A 17,910-nucleotide genomic window follows, 5' to 3' on the forward strand; every position below is an offset into this window, starting at 1 on the left:
ATTTGAGACAGAGTCTCACACTGTCGCCCTGACTGGAGTGCAGTGGCACGATCTCCACTCACTGCAACCTCCGCCTCCTGGTTCAAGCGATTCTCCTGCCTCAGCCTCCCTAGTAGCTGGGATTACAGGCACCCACCACCATGCCCAGCTAATTTTTTTTTGTATTTTCAGTAGAGACAGGGTTTCACTGTGTTGACCAGGCTGGTGTTGAATTCCTGACCTCATGATCCTTATGAACCTTAGCCTCCCAAGGTGCTGGGATTACAGGAGTGAGCCACCGTGCCCAGCCTAAGAACAGGTGAATTTTTAAGACCAGGAAGCAAACACAGAAACCAAATACACGGTTTTTTGTTTTCTGTTTCTTTTTTCTTTTGCAGCTGTGAGGAATTTTTGTCAAATTAGAGAGGCTTTGTTACCCATAATTTGGAATTCTCACTTGGATTTGACCAAGTGAGGCAGTGTTGGTCAGTGGAAAAAGACAAAAACAAAAAAACCCAACAATATGATCACTGAGCACTCTAATGGTAAGGAGAAATTAAGACCAGCTGGTTGTTAATTTTAGCTAAGACAAAATCCCTATTCAGCTACTTATCTAGGAGTGAGTCTCAGGCTGAAAATGGCTCTCTACCATCCTAGAAACAGGAAAAAAAAAAAAAACCCTCATCTTCCCTGTTGGGAGTGAGCTCAAACTCCATAAAGGAGTTACCTGCCTTCTTTCATCATGGAAGCAGGAAAATTTGCCTTCCTTGTTGGAAGCAAGTAAAACTCCATAATAATAATAATAATAATAATAATAATAATAATAAAAGGGAGCTGTACAACAAAATAAACTTTAGATCTTGACCACATTTTGGGAGGTCAGGGATTCTCTGGAGGGGGTGCTCCCAGACCTTAGCAAATTGTCTGTTGGTTTGAGCCATGAAGTTAGCTCATGTTGGTACCAAGCACCGATAGAAGATTTGTCAAAGATCAGAGGTATCTCCACTCAGAATCCCTCCGTGGTAACCATCCTTCATGTCAGGCTTCTGAGCCCAAGCTAAGCCATCATGTCCCCATGATAAACAGCCATGTTGCTCACACAAAGCCTGTTTGGTGGTCTCTTCACACGGTCACGTGAGACACTTCATTCAGTAAATATTTACGGACTGGTTACCATACATTAGGCACTATTCCAGACATTGGACATACAATGATGAGCATGAAAAACGGTCTAGATAAGAACAGGTCTCCAGACATACTTCACACCCACTCAGTTTTGTCTTTTGCCATAGTTGCTAATTAAAACTTACTTTGCGGTGCAGTGCGACCTCATTAACTTAAAATTACAGCCTGTCAGCTAAGAAAGTCCAGTGGAAATCCTTCAATGAAAAGAATCTGTTCTTGGGTGGAAGCCCCGCCCATGCAGGAGGAACAGAGGGCTTCCATTCCCGCCTCACACAGGTGAGGGTCAGCCCCTTGCTCCCTACTGTAAGCCTGATTAGTGGGCGCAGCTGACTTCAGGATCTCAAAAAGAGGAAGGGAACCCCGCCTCCTACGTGCTCGCGGGGTGGGGGCGGGGTCGGTGGACTGGGCGTGAGTTAATTGGCTGGGGGGCGGGGCGCCACGGATTGGCTCTGCCTAGGCGCTCGCGCGGATCCCGGGTGGAATGACGGGAGGGAGTCCCGGCCGCTTGTACCTCCCAGCGATGGCGTCGCGGTGCCGCGCCCAGTCCCCAGCCTGCCAGTCGGTACTCACCGCTACCCGGAGGTCGCTCAGACGGTGAGATTTGGGGCGGGTCCGAGGCAGCGGCGGGACGCTACCTGCGACCGGGACCATGAGGAGCCGCCAGACCCGGAGGGCCGGTAACGGGAGCAGTCGCGGCACCTGCTGAGCGGAAAGAGGGAGCGGCCCGGCGCCGCGGCGCGGCTGGGGCGCGGTAGAGGCTTGCCGGCGCCTCGGCCATGTCACTGCTATGCGTGCGCGGTGAGTGCGCGGACTGGGGCGGGAGGCGGGGTGTCGGCGTAGAGGTCCCCGCACCCTTCCAGTGGGCGTCCGGTGACCGTCTCTCCCAAACTTTACATCCCGTCCGTGCTTTGGGGGACGATTATGTTGACAATCACTTATAAACGCTTGAGTTCTTTCCACTCTTTCTTGTTTTCCCCCACGTTCCTGCAAGGGAAGATTATTTCCCCATTCTGGTAGCCATGTGACAACGTTGTTGGCCGGCAGGCTCAGATCCTATTAAACAGTGACTGAGGTTCTCTAGTGAGAGTGGACGAGTTAGGAGACCGCGGATGGTTGGTGCCTGTGAATGGTGGGCCGCCTCTCATTCTTTTCCTCCTCCTCCTTGCACCGTAACACTACAGTATGCTTAGTAGCAGATTCTTTTTATCACACTTTGAATGCGTTAGTGGTACAGCTGTCACATCCCTTCTATTGCTTGTCTTGTGCCTTGCCACTTCCCTGAACACTAACCTGTAGTATAGGCTAAGATGATTATTCTGTTCCACTTGGGAGGATGTGGTGACTGCTTTTGAGGATAAGAGGTATGATTTATTTTTATTTTTATTTTTATTTTAGCTTGCCTCACAGTAGCTCAAGGTGAAGGGCCATTATTGCTTTTCCCCTGAGGACACTTGACCCATCTAAGAAGATATCTTAAAGCAAGAGCTTTGGGGTTTAAGATGAGGCATGGTATGCAAACTAAGCTCCATGTGGGTAGAGACTGTTTCTTATTAGTTTTTGTATTCCTAGTGTCTGACGTAGTAGAAGCTTAATGCTGGTTTTGAATGAATGCAAGTACTGTGACTTCAGAGAGATTATCTGATCAGAAAAACACAGGGTTTGGATTAGCCATTTAATTTGATCTCGGGAAATTCAAGTTACAGCCTATCATATCTGATGTGTCTTGATTGTAAATGAGAGCATTTATCAACTAGAGCCTTCACTAGAGCCTTTTCCTGGTACCTTTTACTGGATAGAGTTCATATTTCTTTTGGCTCTACAGATTAGAAGCATTGTTGTTGTTTGTGATTTCTTCAGTAACGGTGTTTCCCCCAGCTGCTGGCAAATGGAACTGCTTTGCTCTGTTCTCTTCCACTGTTCTGTTAAATCTGCATTAACCCAAAATGGATTTGGCCATTTCCGGGGATTATGAGACATACAGTTTTTCATGGTTGATTTTTCATTAATGAGAATTTTGCTTTGCTTTTAGTAAGACATTTCTCTCAGCAGCTGGGAATGTATTTATTCCTTTAGATCTCTGCTGCTGAGTAGCAGGATTTGGGAGAGGTTGGGCTTTGCTGTGTCTCTTTGACAGTTTAATTCTCTACTGCCGTGCTGTATTACAGAGCTGGTCCTTATGAAAGACCCTTTAGGCGGGAGCACTTGTAAATCAGAAATTCCTATTTGACTGAATTTAAATTACTACTGGTGTTTTCATTTGTTTTAATAGCAGACAGGTTTCATTGTGTAGAAATTCTGCTATTTAGCTAACTTCTTTCCTTTTTAATGTTACATTAGTGGAGTTTCTTCTATTTTGAATCTGGATAAACAGAGATGAGCAGGTCATTGTCTTTTTGAATAGAGATCCAGAAGATTTTAATTACTGAAACAAACAGGTACCTTATATGCAGATATTCATAATGAATGGCAAGGTATTCATTCTGGGAAAACTTACAGAAATGAATTGAAATACATCTTTCTTTTCATTTCTTTTTCTTTTTTTGAGACAGAGTCTCACTCTGTCACCCAGGCTGGAGTGCAGGGGCGCGATCTCGGCTCACTGCAACCTCCGCCTCCTGGGTTCAAGCGATTCTCATGGCTCAGCCTCCCGAGCAGCTGGGATTACAGGCATGAACCACCAGGCCCAGCTAATTTTTGTATTTTTTGTAGAGACAGGGTTTCACTATGTTGGCTAGGCTGGTCTTGAACTCCTGACCTCAAGTGATCCACCTGTCTCGGCCTCCCAAAGTGCTGGGATTAGAGGCATAAGCCACCGCACCCAGCACAAAATACATCTTTCTAAAATGACATTCCTTGCATTATATTTTGGCAGTAGGAATGTTATATTCTGAAAGCAGCCTATGTAGTGATATTTATTACAACTCAATTTCAATTTATCTTGGAGTAGAATCAATTAGAAACTTCCTATGCAGTCAGAGTTCAAAAAGTAGTTAACTTGATATAGAAATTGGCAAACTGGTATTGATTTAATCATTCCTAAGCATTTCATTCAAGAAGTCAGTTCTTTTGTCTTACCTTTTAATCATGCCTTATTGCCTGCAGGTTTTAAGGCTCTCAATACTCTGACGCCAGCCCTCCTTAAAAAAAATGGCCTTCTATTCTTGCCTATCTGTATGCAGACTTTGCTCTAGCACTAACTCTGTTTATTCCTCTCTGCTCTGTTCTGCACTTGTGCCCCCTGAAATACTCGTTCTGTATTTTCTGCTTATCTAAAATGTATTCTTCCTTTCCCAGCTAACAGTTTACTTTTTTGTTGTTGAAAATTTCTTGAGGTCCCCAGTCCACAGTGATCTCTTTTTCCTTTAAACCCTCAGAGCACTTGTGGTCTGAACAGTGCCACTAATTTGGAAATGAATCATATGCTGCCTGCAACTGGTCTTGTATTGTGGTGCTTATGGTGACCCAGACAAAGGAAGTAACAGCATTGGTCAGATCAGATCTGGAATTTTGTGTTCAGCTGTGGTATTTCCTTCTAAGAGGCATATTGAGAAGCTAGATTATCTTTTTTTTTTTTTTTTTTTGAAACGGAGTCTCACGCTGTTGCCCAGGCTGGAGTGCAGTGGCGCGATCTCAGCTCACTGCAAGCTCCGCCTCCCGGGTTCCCGCCATTCTCCTGCCTCAGCCTCCTGAGTAGCTGGGACTACAGGCGCCCGCCACCGCGCCCGGCTAATTTTTTGTATTTTTAGTAGAGACGGGGTTTCACTGTGGTCTCGATCTCCTGACCTTGTGATCCGCCCGCCTCGGCCTCCCAAAGTGCTGGGATTACAGGCTTGAGCCACCGCGCCCGGCCGAAGCTAGATTATCTTAAGAGGGGAATGATTAGAATAATGAAACACATAGGAACTGAACCATTTGAAGAATATGGGAAATTTAGTTCTAGAAGATTTAAGAGGAAGAGGATCATAATAGTACATGAAGACTTTAAAAAACTGTCTTGTAGAAGTTATATCATCTTTTTTTTGTCATTCCAGAGGACAGAACTGGGACAAGTGTGGATCAGTGGTTGAAAATGACAGGAAATTGGATTTTAGCTTAACATAAGAACAGTTGGGTTGTTCATAACAAATGGAATGGGCTAGTTAGATTTTTTGACACTAAACAGAAATTGAATGAGTGGTAAGAATGTTCTAAATGGGATATTGACCATTGAGTGGGAGATTTGACTTGAACTTTTTTTTTTTTTTTTTAAATTTTTTGAGACAGAGTCTCGCTCTGTTGCCCAGGTTGGAGTGCAGTGGCATGATCTCAGCTCACTGCAACCTCTGCCTCCCAGGTTCAAGCAATTCTCCTGCCTCAGCTTCTGGGGTAGCTGGAATTACAGGCACCTGCCACCATGCCCGGCTAATTTTTTGTATTTTTAGTAGAGACGGGGTTTCACCATGTTGGCCAGGCTGGCCTCAAACGCCTGACCTCGTGATCTGCCCACCTTGGCCTCCCAAAGTGCTGGGATTACAGGCGTGGGCCACTGCAACTGGCCTAGACTTGAATTTTTAAGAAACCACTCTTTTATATAATTCACTTAGTCTTTCTTTAAATATTTCCTTAAGTATAAAGAAATATAAGTCTTTAACATGTTTTGGCACAGCTTTACTTATAACACTGATACTTTTTTTGGGCTTTCATAGGAACCAGTGCCACATGAACAACTCCAATAAACTAAATGAAGGGTTTTGTTTGACTTTTATTGTCTTGGTATTCATGACCAAGTTTCTCCGAGCAAATTATAAAGCATTTTTAGAATCAGATCTTTCCATAGTATTTCTTTGTAATTCCCAGTGTTTATAACAGTGCTTAGTTAGATAATTTATGGGGTTTTTCCCCCCAAAAGTAATACATGCAGGCCAGGCGTGGTGGCTCTTACCTGTAATCCTAGCACTTTGGAAGGCTGAGATGGGAGGATCACTTGAGGCCAGGAGTTTGAGAACAGCCTGGCCAACATGATGAAACCCTGTCTCTACTAAAAATACAAAAATTAGCCAGGTATGCTGGTGCGCACCTGTAATCCTAGCTACTTGGGAGGCTGAGGCGTGAGAATTGTTTGAACCCAGGAGGCAGAGGTTACAGTGAGGCGAGATCACACCACTGCACGCTTTGGGTGACAAAGCAGGACTCTGTATCAAAAAAAAAAATGTATATGGTAATACGTTGCTAATTATAGAAAATAAAGAAAATGCAGAAAAGTACAAAAAAAGAAAAATTTTCATGGGCCCACCACCTGCCAATACCATTGCTAACTTTTTATAATTTAATTTTTTTTTTTAAAGATGGGATCTCACTATGTTGCCTAGGCTGGATTTGAACTCTTGGGCTCAAGTGACTCTTGTCCGCATCACAAGTAACTGGGACTACAAGGAACATAACACCACACCCAACTATTGTTAACTTTTTAATTCATTGTTTTCATTTTGTTTTTATTATAAGGTGATAAATATGCAGATAAGAAGTTGAAACAGTTTAGAGTGTGAAGTAGAAGGAAAAGTTCTCCTGTCCCCATTCTGTATTCTTACTTCCCAGAGCTAACTACCGTTTACTGTCTCTTACCTATCCTTCTGGAAATTTTCTTTTTTCTTTTTTTTTTTTTTTTTTTGAGATGGAGTCTCGCTCTGTCGCCCAGGCTGGAGTGCAGTGGCCGGATCTCAGCTCACTGCAAGCTCCGCCTCCCGGGTTTACGCCATTCTCCTGCCTCAGCCTCCCGAATAGCTGGGACTACAGGCGCCCGCCACCTCACCCGGCTAGTTTTTTGTATTTTTTTTAGTAGAGATGGGGTTTCACCGTGTTAGCCAGGATGGTCTCGATCTCCTGACCTCGTGATCCGCCCGCCTCGGCCTCCCAGAGTGCTGGGATTACAGGCTTGAGCCACGGTGCCTGGCCAGTGTTAGTGTGTTTTATGCATGGCCCAAGATAATTATTCTTCTTCCCATGTGGCCCAGGGAAGCCAAAAGGTTGGACACCCTGGTCTATACCATTCTTTTGAGTGGCTGCAGAGTATTCTGTTATATAAGCATACATAATTTAAACAGTTTTATATTGATGATATTCAGGATGTTTTTCTTTTCACCATTACAAACAGTGCTACAATGAACATCTTTGTAGATTTTTTTTTTTTTTTTTTTTTGAAATGGAGTCTCACACTGTCGCTCAGGGTGGCATGCAGTGGCGCCATCTCCACTCGCTGCAACCTCCACATTCTGGGTTCAAGCAATTCTCCTGCCTCAGCCTTCTGAGTAGCTGGGATTACAGGCACCTGCCACCATGCCTGGCTAATTTTTTTTTTTTTTTTTTTTTGTATTTTTAGTAGAGAAGGGGTTTCACTAGGTTGGCCAGGCTGGTGTTGAACTCCTGACCTTGTGATCTGCCCTCCTCAGCCTCCCAAAGTGCTGGGATTACAGGTGTGAGCCACCACGCCCAGCCTGTAGATGGGTTTTAAACATTTGTTTTTGTTTTTGAGACAGGGTCTTGCACTGTCACCTAGGCTGGAGTACAGTAGTACAATCATGGCTCACTGCATCCTCAAACTCCTGGGCTCAATCTATCCTCCCATCTCAGCCTCCTGAGTAGCTGGGACTACAAGTGCATGCCACCATGCCTGACTAATTTTTCTGCTTTTTGTAGGGTGGAATTTCCCTATTTTGCCCAGGCTGGTCTTGAACTTCTGCACTCAAGTGATCTGCTCACCTCAGCCTCCCAAAATGCTAGGATTACAGGTGTGAGCCACTGCACCTGACCTTTTTTTTTATTATTAATTTTTCTCTTTCCAACTTTTTTATTTTAAGTTCAAAGGGTGCATATGCAGGTTTGTTACATGGGTAAATTGCATTGTGCCATATTGCAGGGGTTTGATATGCAGATAATTTTGTCACCCAGTGATCAGCATAATACCCAAATAGGTAGTTTTCAGTCCTTACTCTCCTCCCACTGCATAGATAGTTTTTGATATATGTTTGGAGATCTCCAGTTAGCTTTCCACCTGGACTTTGTGTGTGATTTGCTCGTTGTTGTTTTCTTTGGCATATAATTATACTCAGTTGAACCAGATGCCTCCGTGTCTCAGATCAACATCCTCTATTAAAGGCAGATCCTTCATCAACAGGTAATATTTTTCTATGCCTATTGAAACGACCAAAGACTCTGCTCTTGTAAGTAAGTTTGACCTGTGATTTCCATGTACTTTTCTTTCTTATTTGTATTTTATTTTCCATACGAACATGTATTACTTGCTTTTTTTTTTTTTTTTTTGATACACGGTCTCGCTCTGTTGCCCAGGCTGGAGTGCAGTGGCGGTGCAGCCTTGACCTCCCTGGGCTCAGGTGATGCTCTCACCTTAGACCCCTGAGTAGCTAGAACTACAGGCTTTCTTGTAGAGACAGGGTTTTGCTATATTTCCCAGGGTGGTCTTGAACTCCTGGGCTCAAGCAATCTGCCTGTCTCAGCCTCCCAAAGTGTTGAGATTAACAGGTGTGAGCCACTGTGCCCGACTGCATTTTTAAAACAGAACAAAACAATGTCACTGGTGATGGTAACAGGACCAAGTTGATTTATATTGTGATTTGCCCTTTAAAAAACTCGTTACTGCACAGGTGAGGCGGCTCATACCTGTAATTCCAGTACTTTGGGAGGCTGAGTCAAGAGAATCACTTCCGTCCAGGAGTTTGAGACCAGCCTGGGCAACATAACAAGACCCCATTCCTACCAAAAAAATATTCAAAAATTAGCTGTATGTGTGGATGCATGCCAGTAGTCTCAGCTACTTGGGAGGCGAGGCAGGAGGATGACTTGAGTCCAAGAGGTAAGGGTGTAGTGAGCCACGTTCATGCCACTGCACTCTATCCTGGGTGACAGAGCCATCTCAAAAAAAAAGTTCATGGCTTATCATTAATCATCCATCTAACTAGACACGTTGATTGTGCATTGATTCTACTCTAGGGAGAGTCCAAAAATATATTTCGGTTTACAGCCATTGTGGAAAGTAGGAATGGTAATGATATTAGAGTTTGCAGACATAAGGATAGGTTGGTCAGATACTTCTCATCTCCTTCCCCACGCGCTACCTGCCTCTGAATGTTATTGTCATCTGCCTCAGCTAACTCCTTTTTGCTGGGCTTCCATCGATCATGGTTCTAGTAGTCCCTGCCCTTAGAGCAGAGTTGTGGCTGTGTTCCCTTCACTTAGGGCCTCAGGAAGTTGACTATGCTTTGTGTGAGCCAGGCAGTGATGGGGGAAAGGAGCAATTTCCTCTGCTATGCTATTGTTATAAACTGTTCTGTTCCTTATAAGTAGTGTATTCTGTAATTTAGTTTCTAAAAGTGTGGTTTCTAATAGTTGGGCTCTTTAGGCCAATAAGCTTAATTTGTATCCTATTTACCTGTGCTGTGTATTTCAGACTTTAATGAGTTTGTTTAAAGTTTGGGCTGTGTATCATTAGTAAATATTTGTTGAATACTTTCTCTATGCATGTTTATGACACAAATCTGTATTGTAGATAAGAGGCCATGGAATCTAGATAGGTTTTAAAATGTCTGTTATACAGTGTTCTTATATAAACTGAAAGAATCCATTAGGATTATTAGGTATGATTGGGAATAAGCAGGATAAATTAAGTTCTTCCTTGAGTAGGGAAATAACTGCACTGTCTTGTTCTAACATTTATTTTCACATTGTTATTATTATTATTACTGTTTTTTTGTTTTGTTTTGTTTTTGAGATAGAGTCTCGTTCTGTTGCCCAGGCTGGAGTGCAGTGGTGCAATCTCAGCTCACTTGCAACCTCTGCCTCCCAGGTTCAAGCGATTCTCCTGCCTCAGTCTCCTGAGTAGCTGGGACTACAGGCATCCACCTCCACTCCTGGCTAATTTTTATATTTTTAGTAGAGACGGGGTTTCACCGTGTTGGCCAGGCTGGTCTCTAACTCCTGACCTCAAGTGATCTGCCCACCTTGGCCTCCCAAAGTGTTGGGATTACAGGTGTGAGCCACCATGCCCAGCCTTATTATTAGTTTTTTTTTTTGTTTTTTTTTTTGAGACGGAGTCCGGCTCTGTTGCCCAGGCTGGAGTGCAGTGGCCGGATCTCAGCTCACTGCAAGCCCTGCCTCCCGAGTTCACGCCATTCTCCTGCCTCAGCCTCCCGAGTAGCTGGGAGTACAGGCGCCCGCCACCTCGCCCGGCTAATTTTTTCTGTATTTTAGTAGAGACGGGGTTTCACCATGTTAGCCAGGATGGTCTCGATCTCCTGACCTCTTGATCCGCCCGTCTCGGCCTCCCAAAGTGCTGGGATTACAGGCTTGAGCCACTGCGCCCGGCCCTATTATTAGTTTTTTGAGACTGGATCTTGCTTTGTTGCCCAGGCTGGAGTACAATGGTGCAAACATGGCTCTCTGCAGCCTCGACCTCCTGGGATCAAGTGGTATGCTCATTTCAGCCTTCTGAGTACCTGGGACTATAGGCATGAACTACCATGCTTGGCTAATTAAAAAAAAAATTTTTTTTTTTTAGAGATGGGTTCTTGCTATGTTGCCCAGGCTGGTCTTGAACTCTTGGGCTCAAGCAATCCTTCTGCCTCAGCCTCCTAAAATGCTGGGATTATAATCATGAGCCACCATCTTTAGCATTTAAAGTAAGAGTTTTTGAGTTTGGGGAGTATTCTATATATACCTTCTTTTTTTTTTGAGAGAGGGTCTCATTCTGTTGCTCAGGCTGGAGTGCCATGGTGCTAATCAGGGCTCACTGCAGCCTCAATCTTGCTGCGCTCAGCTGATTCTTCCACCTTAGTCTCCTGAGTAGCTGGGACTGTATGCTTGTGCCACCACGCCTGGCTAATTTTTGTAGTTTTTGTAGAGACAGGGTTTTGTCACTTTACCCAGGTTAATCTTGAACCTGTAAGGTCAAGTGGTCTGCCCGCCTCAGCCTCCCAAAGTGCTGGGTTTACAGGCATGAACCACCGTGCCTGGCTCCTTTTTTTTGAGATGGAGTCTCATTCTTTTACCCAGGCTGGAGTGCAGTGGCTCAATCTTGGCCTACTGTACCCTCCATCTCCCAGGTTCAAGAGATTCGCCTGCTTCAGCCTCCCGAGTAGCTGGGATTACAGGCACCCACCACCATGCCCAGCTAATTTTTGTATTTTCAGTAGAGACAGGGTTTCACCATGTTGGCCAGGCTGGTCTCAAACTCCTGACCTCAGGTGATCCACCCACCTCAGCCTCCCAAAGTGCTGGGATTACAGGTGTGAGCCACCATGCCTGGTCTCAAGTATAGTTTTTTAAAGAAAGAAGTCTCACTCTGTTGACCGGACTGGAGTGCAGTGATGTGATCATAGCTCACTGTATCCTCAAACTCCTCAACTCAAGAGATCCTCCTGTTTCAGTCTCCCAAGTAGTTGGGACTACAAGCATGTGCCCCCACACCTGGCTAATTTTTGGAAAGTTTTTTGTAGGGATGGGTCTCCCTATGTTGCCCACGCTGGTATCAAACTCTTGGCTTCAAGCATTCCTTCTCTCCAGGACTCCCAAAGTTCTGAGGTGACACACATGAGCCACTGTTCCCCACCCCAGGCTAGTTTATTTTGATTAACATGTTTGTCAGATTCTGCCACTTGATGTGTGTGGCAGGTAGTTCATTGATTTTCGTTGCTATGTAGTATCTTGTTAGATGAATACACCATTATTTATTTAATGTATTTCTTAATCTCATGACAGTGTAGATTAGATTATGTAGGGGAGAAATTGTAGGCACTTGAATTATAGCAGGAGTGATTTAGATTACATAGAAATTAAAATTTCTTGATGAAATTTGAACTGCCACAGAAAAACTGTGAAATTTATTTTTCTAGGGCTCTTCAAAAATAAGCCCTATTTCCTTCATTTAAAATTTTATTTATTAATTTTTTTTTGTAGAGATGGGATCTCACTACGCTGTCCAGGCAGTTCTCAAACTCCTGGACTCAAGGCCTCTTCCTGCCTCTGCTTCCCAAAGTGCTGGGATTACAGGTGTGAGCTACCATGCCTGGCCCCTTTGTTTTTTTTTCTTTTAATTGATATGTCATAGATGTACGTATTTTGGAGATATATGTCATATTTAGATAAATTCATATAATGTGTAATGATCAATTCAGGGCAATTAGGATATCTGTCACCTCAAGCATCTTTCATACTGGGAACACTGAAATTCTCTTCTGGCTATTTGGAAATGTACAATAGATTTTCATTAACTATAATCATCCTACTGAACTATCGAATACTAGATCTTATTCCATTTATCCAACTGTATTTTTGTAATCTTTAATCAACCTTTCTTAATCCTCCTTCTCCTGTTTCCTTTCGTATACTAAGGTGTAAGTGTTCTGGATGAGGAAGGTTAGATAAGCAGCTTTGCATTTCCTGTTTTGTTGCAGTCTTTTCTTTGATTATTGGGAAATGGAATAAAAATGTAAGCATATGGTTAAAATGTGTTCAGCTTTATAAAGTATATTAAAATAATTCTTTCGTTATCTTTAGTAAAAATGAAATGTACTTTCTCAAGTGTGATGTCCAGAAATAATTATCCACTGGGTGTGTGAGAAAGGCCAATAGAATCAAAGGAAAAAGAATCATGAAGTCTTTTTTTTTTGTGCTGATGAATCCTGCAGTGATAAAATATGTGGTAACAATGTGACAAGAGGAAGTTTGTGCTAAGGTGTATTTGTGTGAACTACTTTTATCCTATAAATAGGGAGAAGCAATTCTTAGTCATTAGGAATATAGGTTTCCAGAAAGAAGAGTGTTGCTTTCCTGTTGCTGCTCGATTCTCTCTTTTGTCATAGTAAGTACTTCTTTAGAGCTGTAGAAGACAGGCCTGTGGACTGTGTTGGGCTGTTAATTTTCTCTTGCAGCTGTTTGCTTTATTGATTTCTATAGCGTTTCATTGTAAATGATGTTGAGAAGAGGTTAGAGGGCAGGGAGGGAGATCTGCCTAGCAACCAAGAAGGGGCTGGCAGTTGGACAGTGGGAAGATAATTGCTTTTATATAATTAGAGTTAGGGCAAAGATGATTCAAAAGGCTAGATTACTTACATGAGCCAAATTAGTTATGAAGCAAATTTTAGAGACTTTGTCTGCAAAAGGATAGAGGAAATCTCCTTGCCAAGAAAAGGAGGGTAAATGATAGATATAAACCTGTATGTCTACTTCACTTCAGCCCTCCATTCCCACAATTATACCAGAGAGCATGTCATTCTTTGGAATGGTGCTCTCCTTTTGTAATCTTAATCTTCAGAATCTATCTTTTTTCTTGAGACAGAGTCTCACTTTATAGCTCAGGCTGGAGTGTGGTGGCGCGATCTCGGCTCACTGCAACCTCCACCTCCCTGGTTCAAGCGATTCTCGTGCCTCAGCCTCTCAAGTAGTTGGGATTACAGGCACTCACCATCATGCCCAGCTAATTTTTTTATTTTTGGTAGAGATGGGGTTTCGCCATGTTGCCCAGGCTGGTCTCAAACTCTTGAGCTCAGGTGATCCGCCCGCCTCAGCCTCCCAAAGTGTTAGAATTACAGGCATGAGCCACTGCGCCTGGCCAGAATCTATCTGATCGTATTCTTTTACAGCTTTTACTCTTGCTGTGCTTTAACCACTGTGATATAAGCTAGATGTTAAAAGCTTTGGTTTTAGACAGACAGGGCTTGGTGAATATATCAGCTCCAATACTATGAGTTGTCTGCCTTTCCATATGTTACTTCATCTCATTGACCCTTAATTTCCACATCTTTAAAATTCATATATTTGTTAGGGTAATAGTACCAGTGATGGTGAAAATACCTATAGCAAAGTATTGCTGACATAATTGTTGTGAAAGTGATTAGCACTGTCCCAGACATAGAAGACATAGAATGAGTGCTTATTTTAATATAAAACAGTATTAATATTCTTCATCCAGCTTTATGATATCTATTCATCTAAGACAGGGAGCTGAAAGTCTTCCTAGATCTCTCTCTCTTTTTTTGAGACAGGATCTCACCTTTTTTTGAGACATTCTCACTCTGTTTCCCAAACTGGAGTGTAGTGATTTGATCACAGCTCACTGCAGCCTCAACTTCCAGGGCTCAGGTGATTCTCCTACCTTAGCTTCCTGAGTACCTGGGACTACAGGTATGTGCCACTACATTCAGCTAATTGTTTTTTTTTTTTTTTTTGGGCAGGGTCTCCCTCTGTCCCCCAGGCTGTAGTGCCCAGGCTGTAGTGCAGTGGTGCGATCTTGGCTCACTGCAACTTCTGCCTCCCGGGTTCAAGCGATTCTTTTGCGTCAGCCTCCCAAATAACTGGGACTACAGGTGTGTGCCACCATGCTTGGCTAATTTCTTGTATTTTTAGTAGAGATGGGGTTTCACCATGTTGGCCAGGCTGGTTTTGAACTCCTGACCTCAGGTGATCCACACGCCTCAGCCTCCCAAAGTGCTGGGATTATAGGCATGAGCCACCGTGCCCCACCATTTTTGTAGAGACAAGGTTTTGCCATGTGGCTGAGGCTCGTCTCGAACTCCTGGGACTCAAGCAATCTGTCTGCTTCAGCCTCTCAAAGTGCTGGGATTACAGGCATGAGCGCCTGTGTCCAGCCTAGACTTCTCAATTGAGGAAGAAAATACAAAGAGGGAGGAAAGTTGGGTTCAGTTGAGTTTATGGGATCTGTGAGATAAGTTGCATGTGAGATATAATGAATTGAATGTATCAGTCTCATTGCAGATGATCCTTGAAAATGGTACCCCTTACTGGGCGCGGTGGCTCACGCCTGTAATCCCAGCTCTCAGGGAGGCAGAGGCGGGAGGATAGCTTGAGCCCAGGAGTTCGAGACCTGCCTGGGTAATATAGCAAGACCCTGTTCTCCACAAAAAGGAAAAAAACAAAAGACAAAAATAAAAAAAAAGAAAATGGTACCCCAAATGTAGGTTTGTAGGTTAGTAGAGAAATCTGTTAGAGATAAATATTTGGAAGTTGCAGGTATTTGGTAATAAAGACATTAGCTTGAATTAAAATGCTTATGGAGGGTCAGAAAGGAGAAAAAGGGGCTGATGGTCCAGCCGAGGAACTCCAGTGTATAGGAATGGGCAGAAGAGGAGTTGACAGATGTGGTCAGAACTGCAGAAAAATGGAGAATGTTGTGTTAGGGTCTGTAGCCTAGAGTAGAGGGAGTTTCAAGAAGGAATGATCAGATGATAGAGGTGAAGGAGACTCGATGAGAATTAGGAAAAATGAAGAGATCATTGGATTTGAAAACAAGAACAGTTTCATTCGGGTAATGTGAGGGCAGGCAGTGTATTATAGTAGTTGATGAGTATTTGGGCAGTAAAGAAGGGGAATGAGCAAGTGTAGGCTACACATTCAGAAGTTCTGTAGCGAAGAGAAGGGTTAAGAGTAGTCTTATAGGCCAGGCGTGGTGGCTAACACCTGTAATCTCCCAGCACTTTGGGAGGCCAAGGCGGGTGGATCACTTGAGGTCAAGAGTTACAGGCCAGCCTGGCCAACATGGTGAAATCCCGTCTCTACTAAAAATACAAAAAAAAAAAAAAAAAAAAAAAAATTAGCCAGGCATTGTGGTGCATGCCTATAATCCCAGCTATTTGGGAGGCCAAGGTAGGAGAATCGCTTGAACCCAGAAAGCAGAGGTTGCAGTGAGCCAAGATCACACCATTGCACTCCAACCTGGGTGACAGACAAAGTAAGACTCCGTCTCAAAAAAAAAAAAAAAAAAGTAGTCTTAAGAAGAAATTTGAGTATTTGTAGCTTGAAGGGAAGGAATGTGTAAGAAGGGGAAAGTCAAGATGGGGAAGGAAGAGATAACTGATTTCTTTGTAAAGTAGGATGCAAAATTATCAGCTGGTAGTGAGGTGGTGGGGATGATTTAGAGAGCTTCAGGAAAGTGCAAAGGTTTCATTCATTTATTCTTTCAACAACTATTGGGCCGGGTGTCGTGGCTCACATCTGTAATCCCAGCACTTTGGGATGCTGAGGCGGGCAGGGGCAGATCACTTGAAGTTAGGAGTTTGAGAAGAGCGTGGCTAACGTGGCAAAATCCTGTCTCTACTAAAAATATAAAAATTAGCTGGGCGTGGTGGTGGGCACCTATAATCCCAGCTACTCAGGACTCTGAGGCATGAGAATTGCTTGAACCCAGGAGGCAGAGGTTGCAGTGAGCTGAAATCGCATCACTGCACTCCAGCCTGGGAGACAGAGCAAGACTCTGTCTCAAACAAACAAACCAACAAACAAAAACAAAAAAAACCCCACAATTGTGCTAGTCACTTGGGAGGAATAGTAAGGAAAAAATCCCTTTCCCTCTTGGAAGTTTATATAGACTAGTAGGACTACGGAGGAGTTAGACATTAAACAAGGAAGAATCATACAAATTAATATAAAATTGTGAGTAGGAAAAAGTACAACTGATTTGTGCTATAAATGAGAGTATATGTTGTTATGAGAACATGTGTTAAGGAAAGTTACCTACACAGATCAGAGAGGTCCTCCAAATGAAGTGAAGATTGAACTGAGATCTAGAAGAAGAGAACACTATCGAGAAAAGGAGAAGAATATTCTAGGCAGAGGAAATAGTTTGTGCAAAGGCCTTGCAGTGGGAGAAGGATCTGAGAGAAGGCAAGTATAACTGATATTCCAAGAGAAAGGGAAAACGTGGATTAAGATGAAGCTGGGGCTCCTGATCTCAGGTGATCCACCCGCCTCGGCCTCCCAAAGTGCTAGAATTACAGCTGTGAGCCACAGTGCAGCCTGGCCAACATGGCGAAACTCCGTCTCTAGTAAAAATAAAAAAATAAAAATAGCCGGACATGGTGGTGGGTGCCTATAATCCCAGCTACTCAGGATCCTGCTGAGACAGGAGAATATCTTGAACCCAGGGGGCGGAGGTTTCAGTGAGCCAAGATTGCGCCATCTCACTCCAGCCTGGGTGAAAGAGTGAAACTCCGTCTCAAAAACAAAACAAAAAAAACAACAAAAAACCAAAACTATAGGGCCTTGTAGGCAACATAAGGTGGAAAGTTAGCGGGAATAAGACCAAGGAAGGGGCAGAAGTATAGAAGTTTATAAACTGAAAGCACTGGGTTTGTACTTAGATTTGTTTGAATTCTTTTTCTACCAGTGAAAGCTTTTGGCAAGCCTCTTGACTACCAAGCCACAATTTTAAAATGGAAGTGTTAATATCTGCCCCATGTACCTTCATAAAGTTGATGATAATTAAACTCTAAGATCATGTGTTTGAAATTCTATTGTATAGTAACTTTTACTCTCAGTCCTTTTTATCTCTTGTTTATAGAGACTTAACTGTTTTGAAACTTATAAACAAACAGGATGTGATCACTTCCATAAACATTTATTGAGCACTTAACTATGGGTGAGGCATTGAACTAGTCACCCTGGGTATATAAAAATGAGTAAGAAGTGGGCCTTGCCCTCAAGAAATTGAGGGCAAAGAAGGGGTGACAACCATGTGTACAACTAAGCATGATACAAGACACAAATGGATAATTTCTAAAACAGAAAAATATAATGGATTATAGAAATTTCAACTGAGGGACAGGGAAGAACTGTAGAAAAAGTCAAGTTTTCCATCATGATGTCACTCATTAATTGGGATAGGAAGCATAGAAAGAATAACAGCTTCTGGGGAGATGTTTTGGGTATTGGATGTGTTGAATTTGAAGAGTTGGCAGTCCTTGT

General features: G+C 43.2%; 1 protein-coding gene across 6 annotated transcripts in view; it reads left to right on the top strand.

Annotated features, from left to right (window-relative positions):
- The first annotated feature begins 1,607 nt into the window (after positions 1-1,607).
- LOC105485723 (unc-13 homolog B) overlaps positions 1,608-17,910 on the top strand; it is a 232,160-nt gene continuing 215,857 nt past the window's right edge. For 3 of the 6 annotated variants that reach the window (XM_011748153.3, XM_011748154.3, XM_011748155.3), the window contains exon 1: positions 1,626-1,962. In XM_011748153.3, coding sequence (XP_011746455.2) covers positions 1,941-1,962 — 22 coding nt within the window. In that variant the 5' untranslated portion in view covers positions 1,626-1,940. Of the gene's footprint in view, positions 1,963-7,911; positions 7,929-17,910 lie in introns of those variants that run through there. The other 3 variants (XM_071077968.1, XM_071077969.1, XM_011748144.3) reach the window with 2 other exon arrangements.

The sequence above is a fragment of the Macaca nemestrina genome, chromosome 14 (assembly GCF_043159975.1).
Source record: "Macaca nemestrina isolate mMacNem1 chromosome 14, mMacNem.hap1, whole genome shotgun sequence".
NCBI lineage: Eukaryota > Metazoa > Chordata > Mammalia > Primates > Cercopithecidae > Macaca > Macaca nemestrina.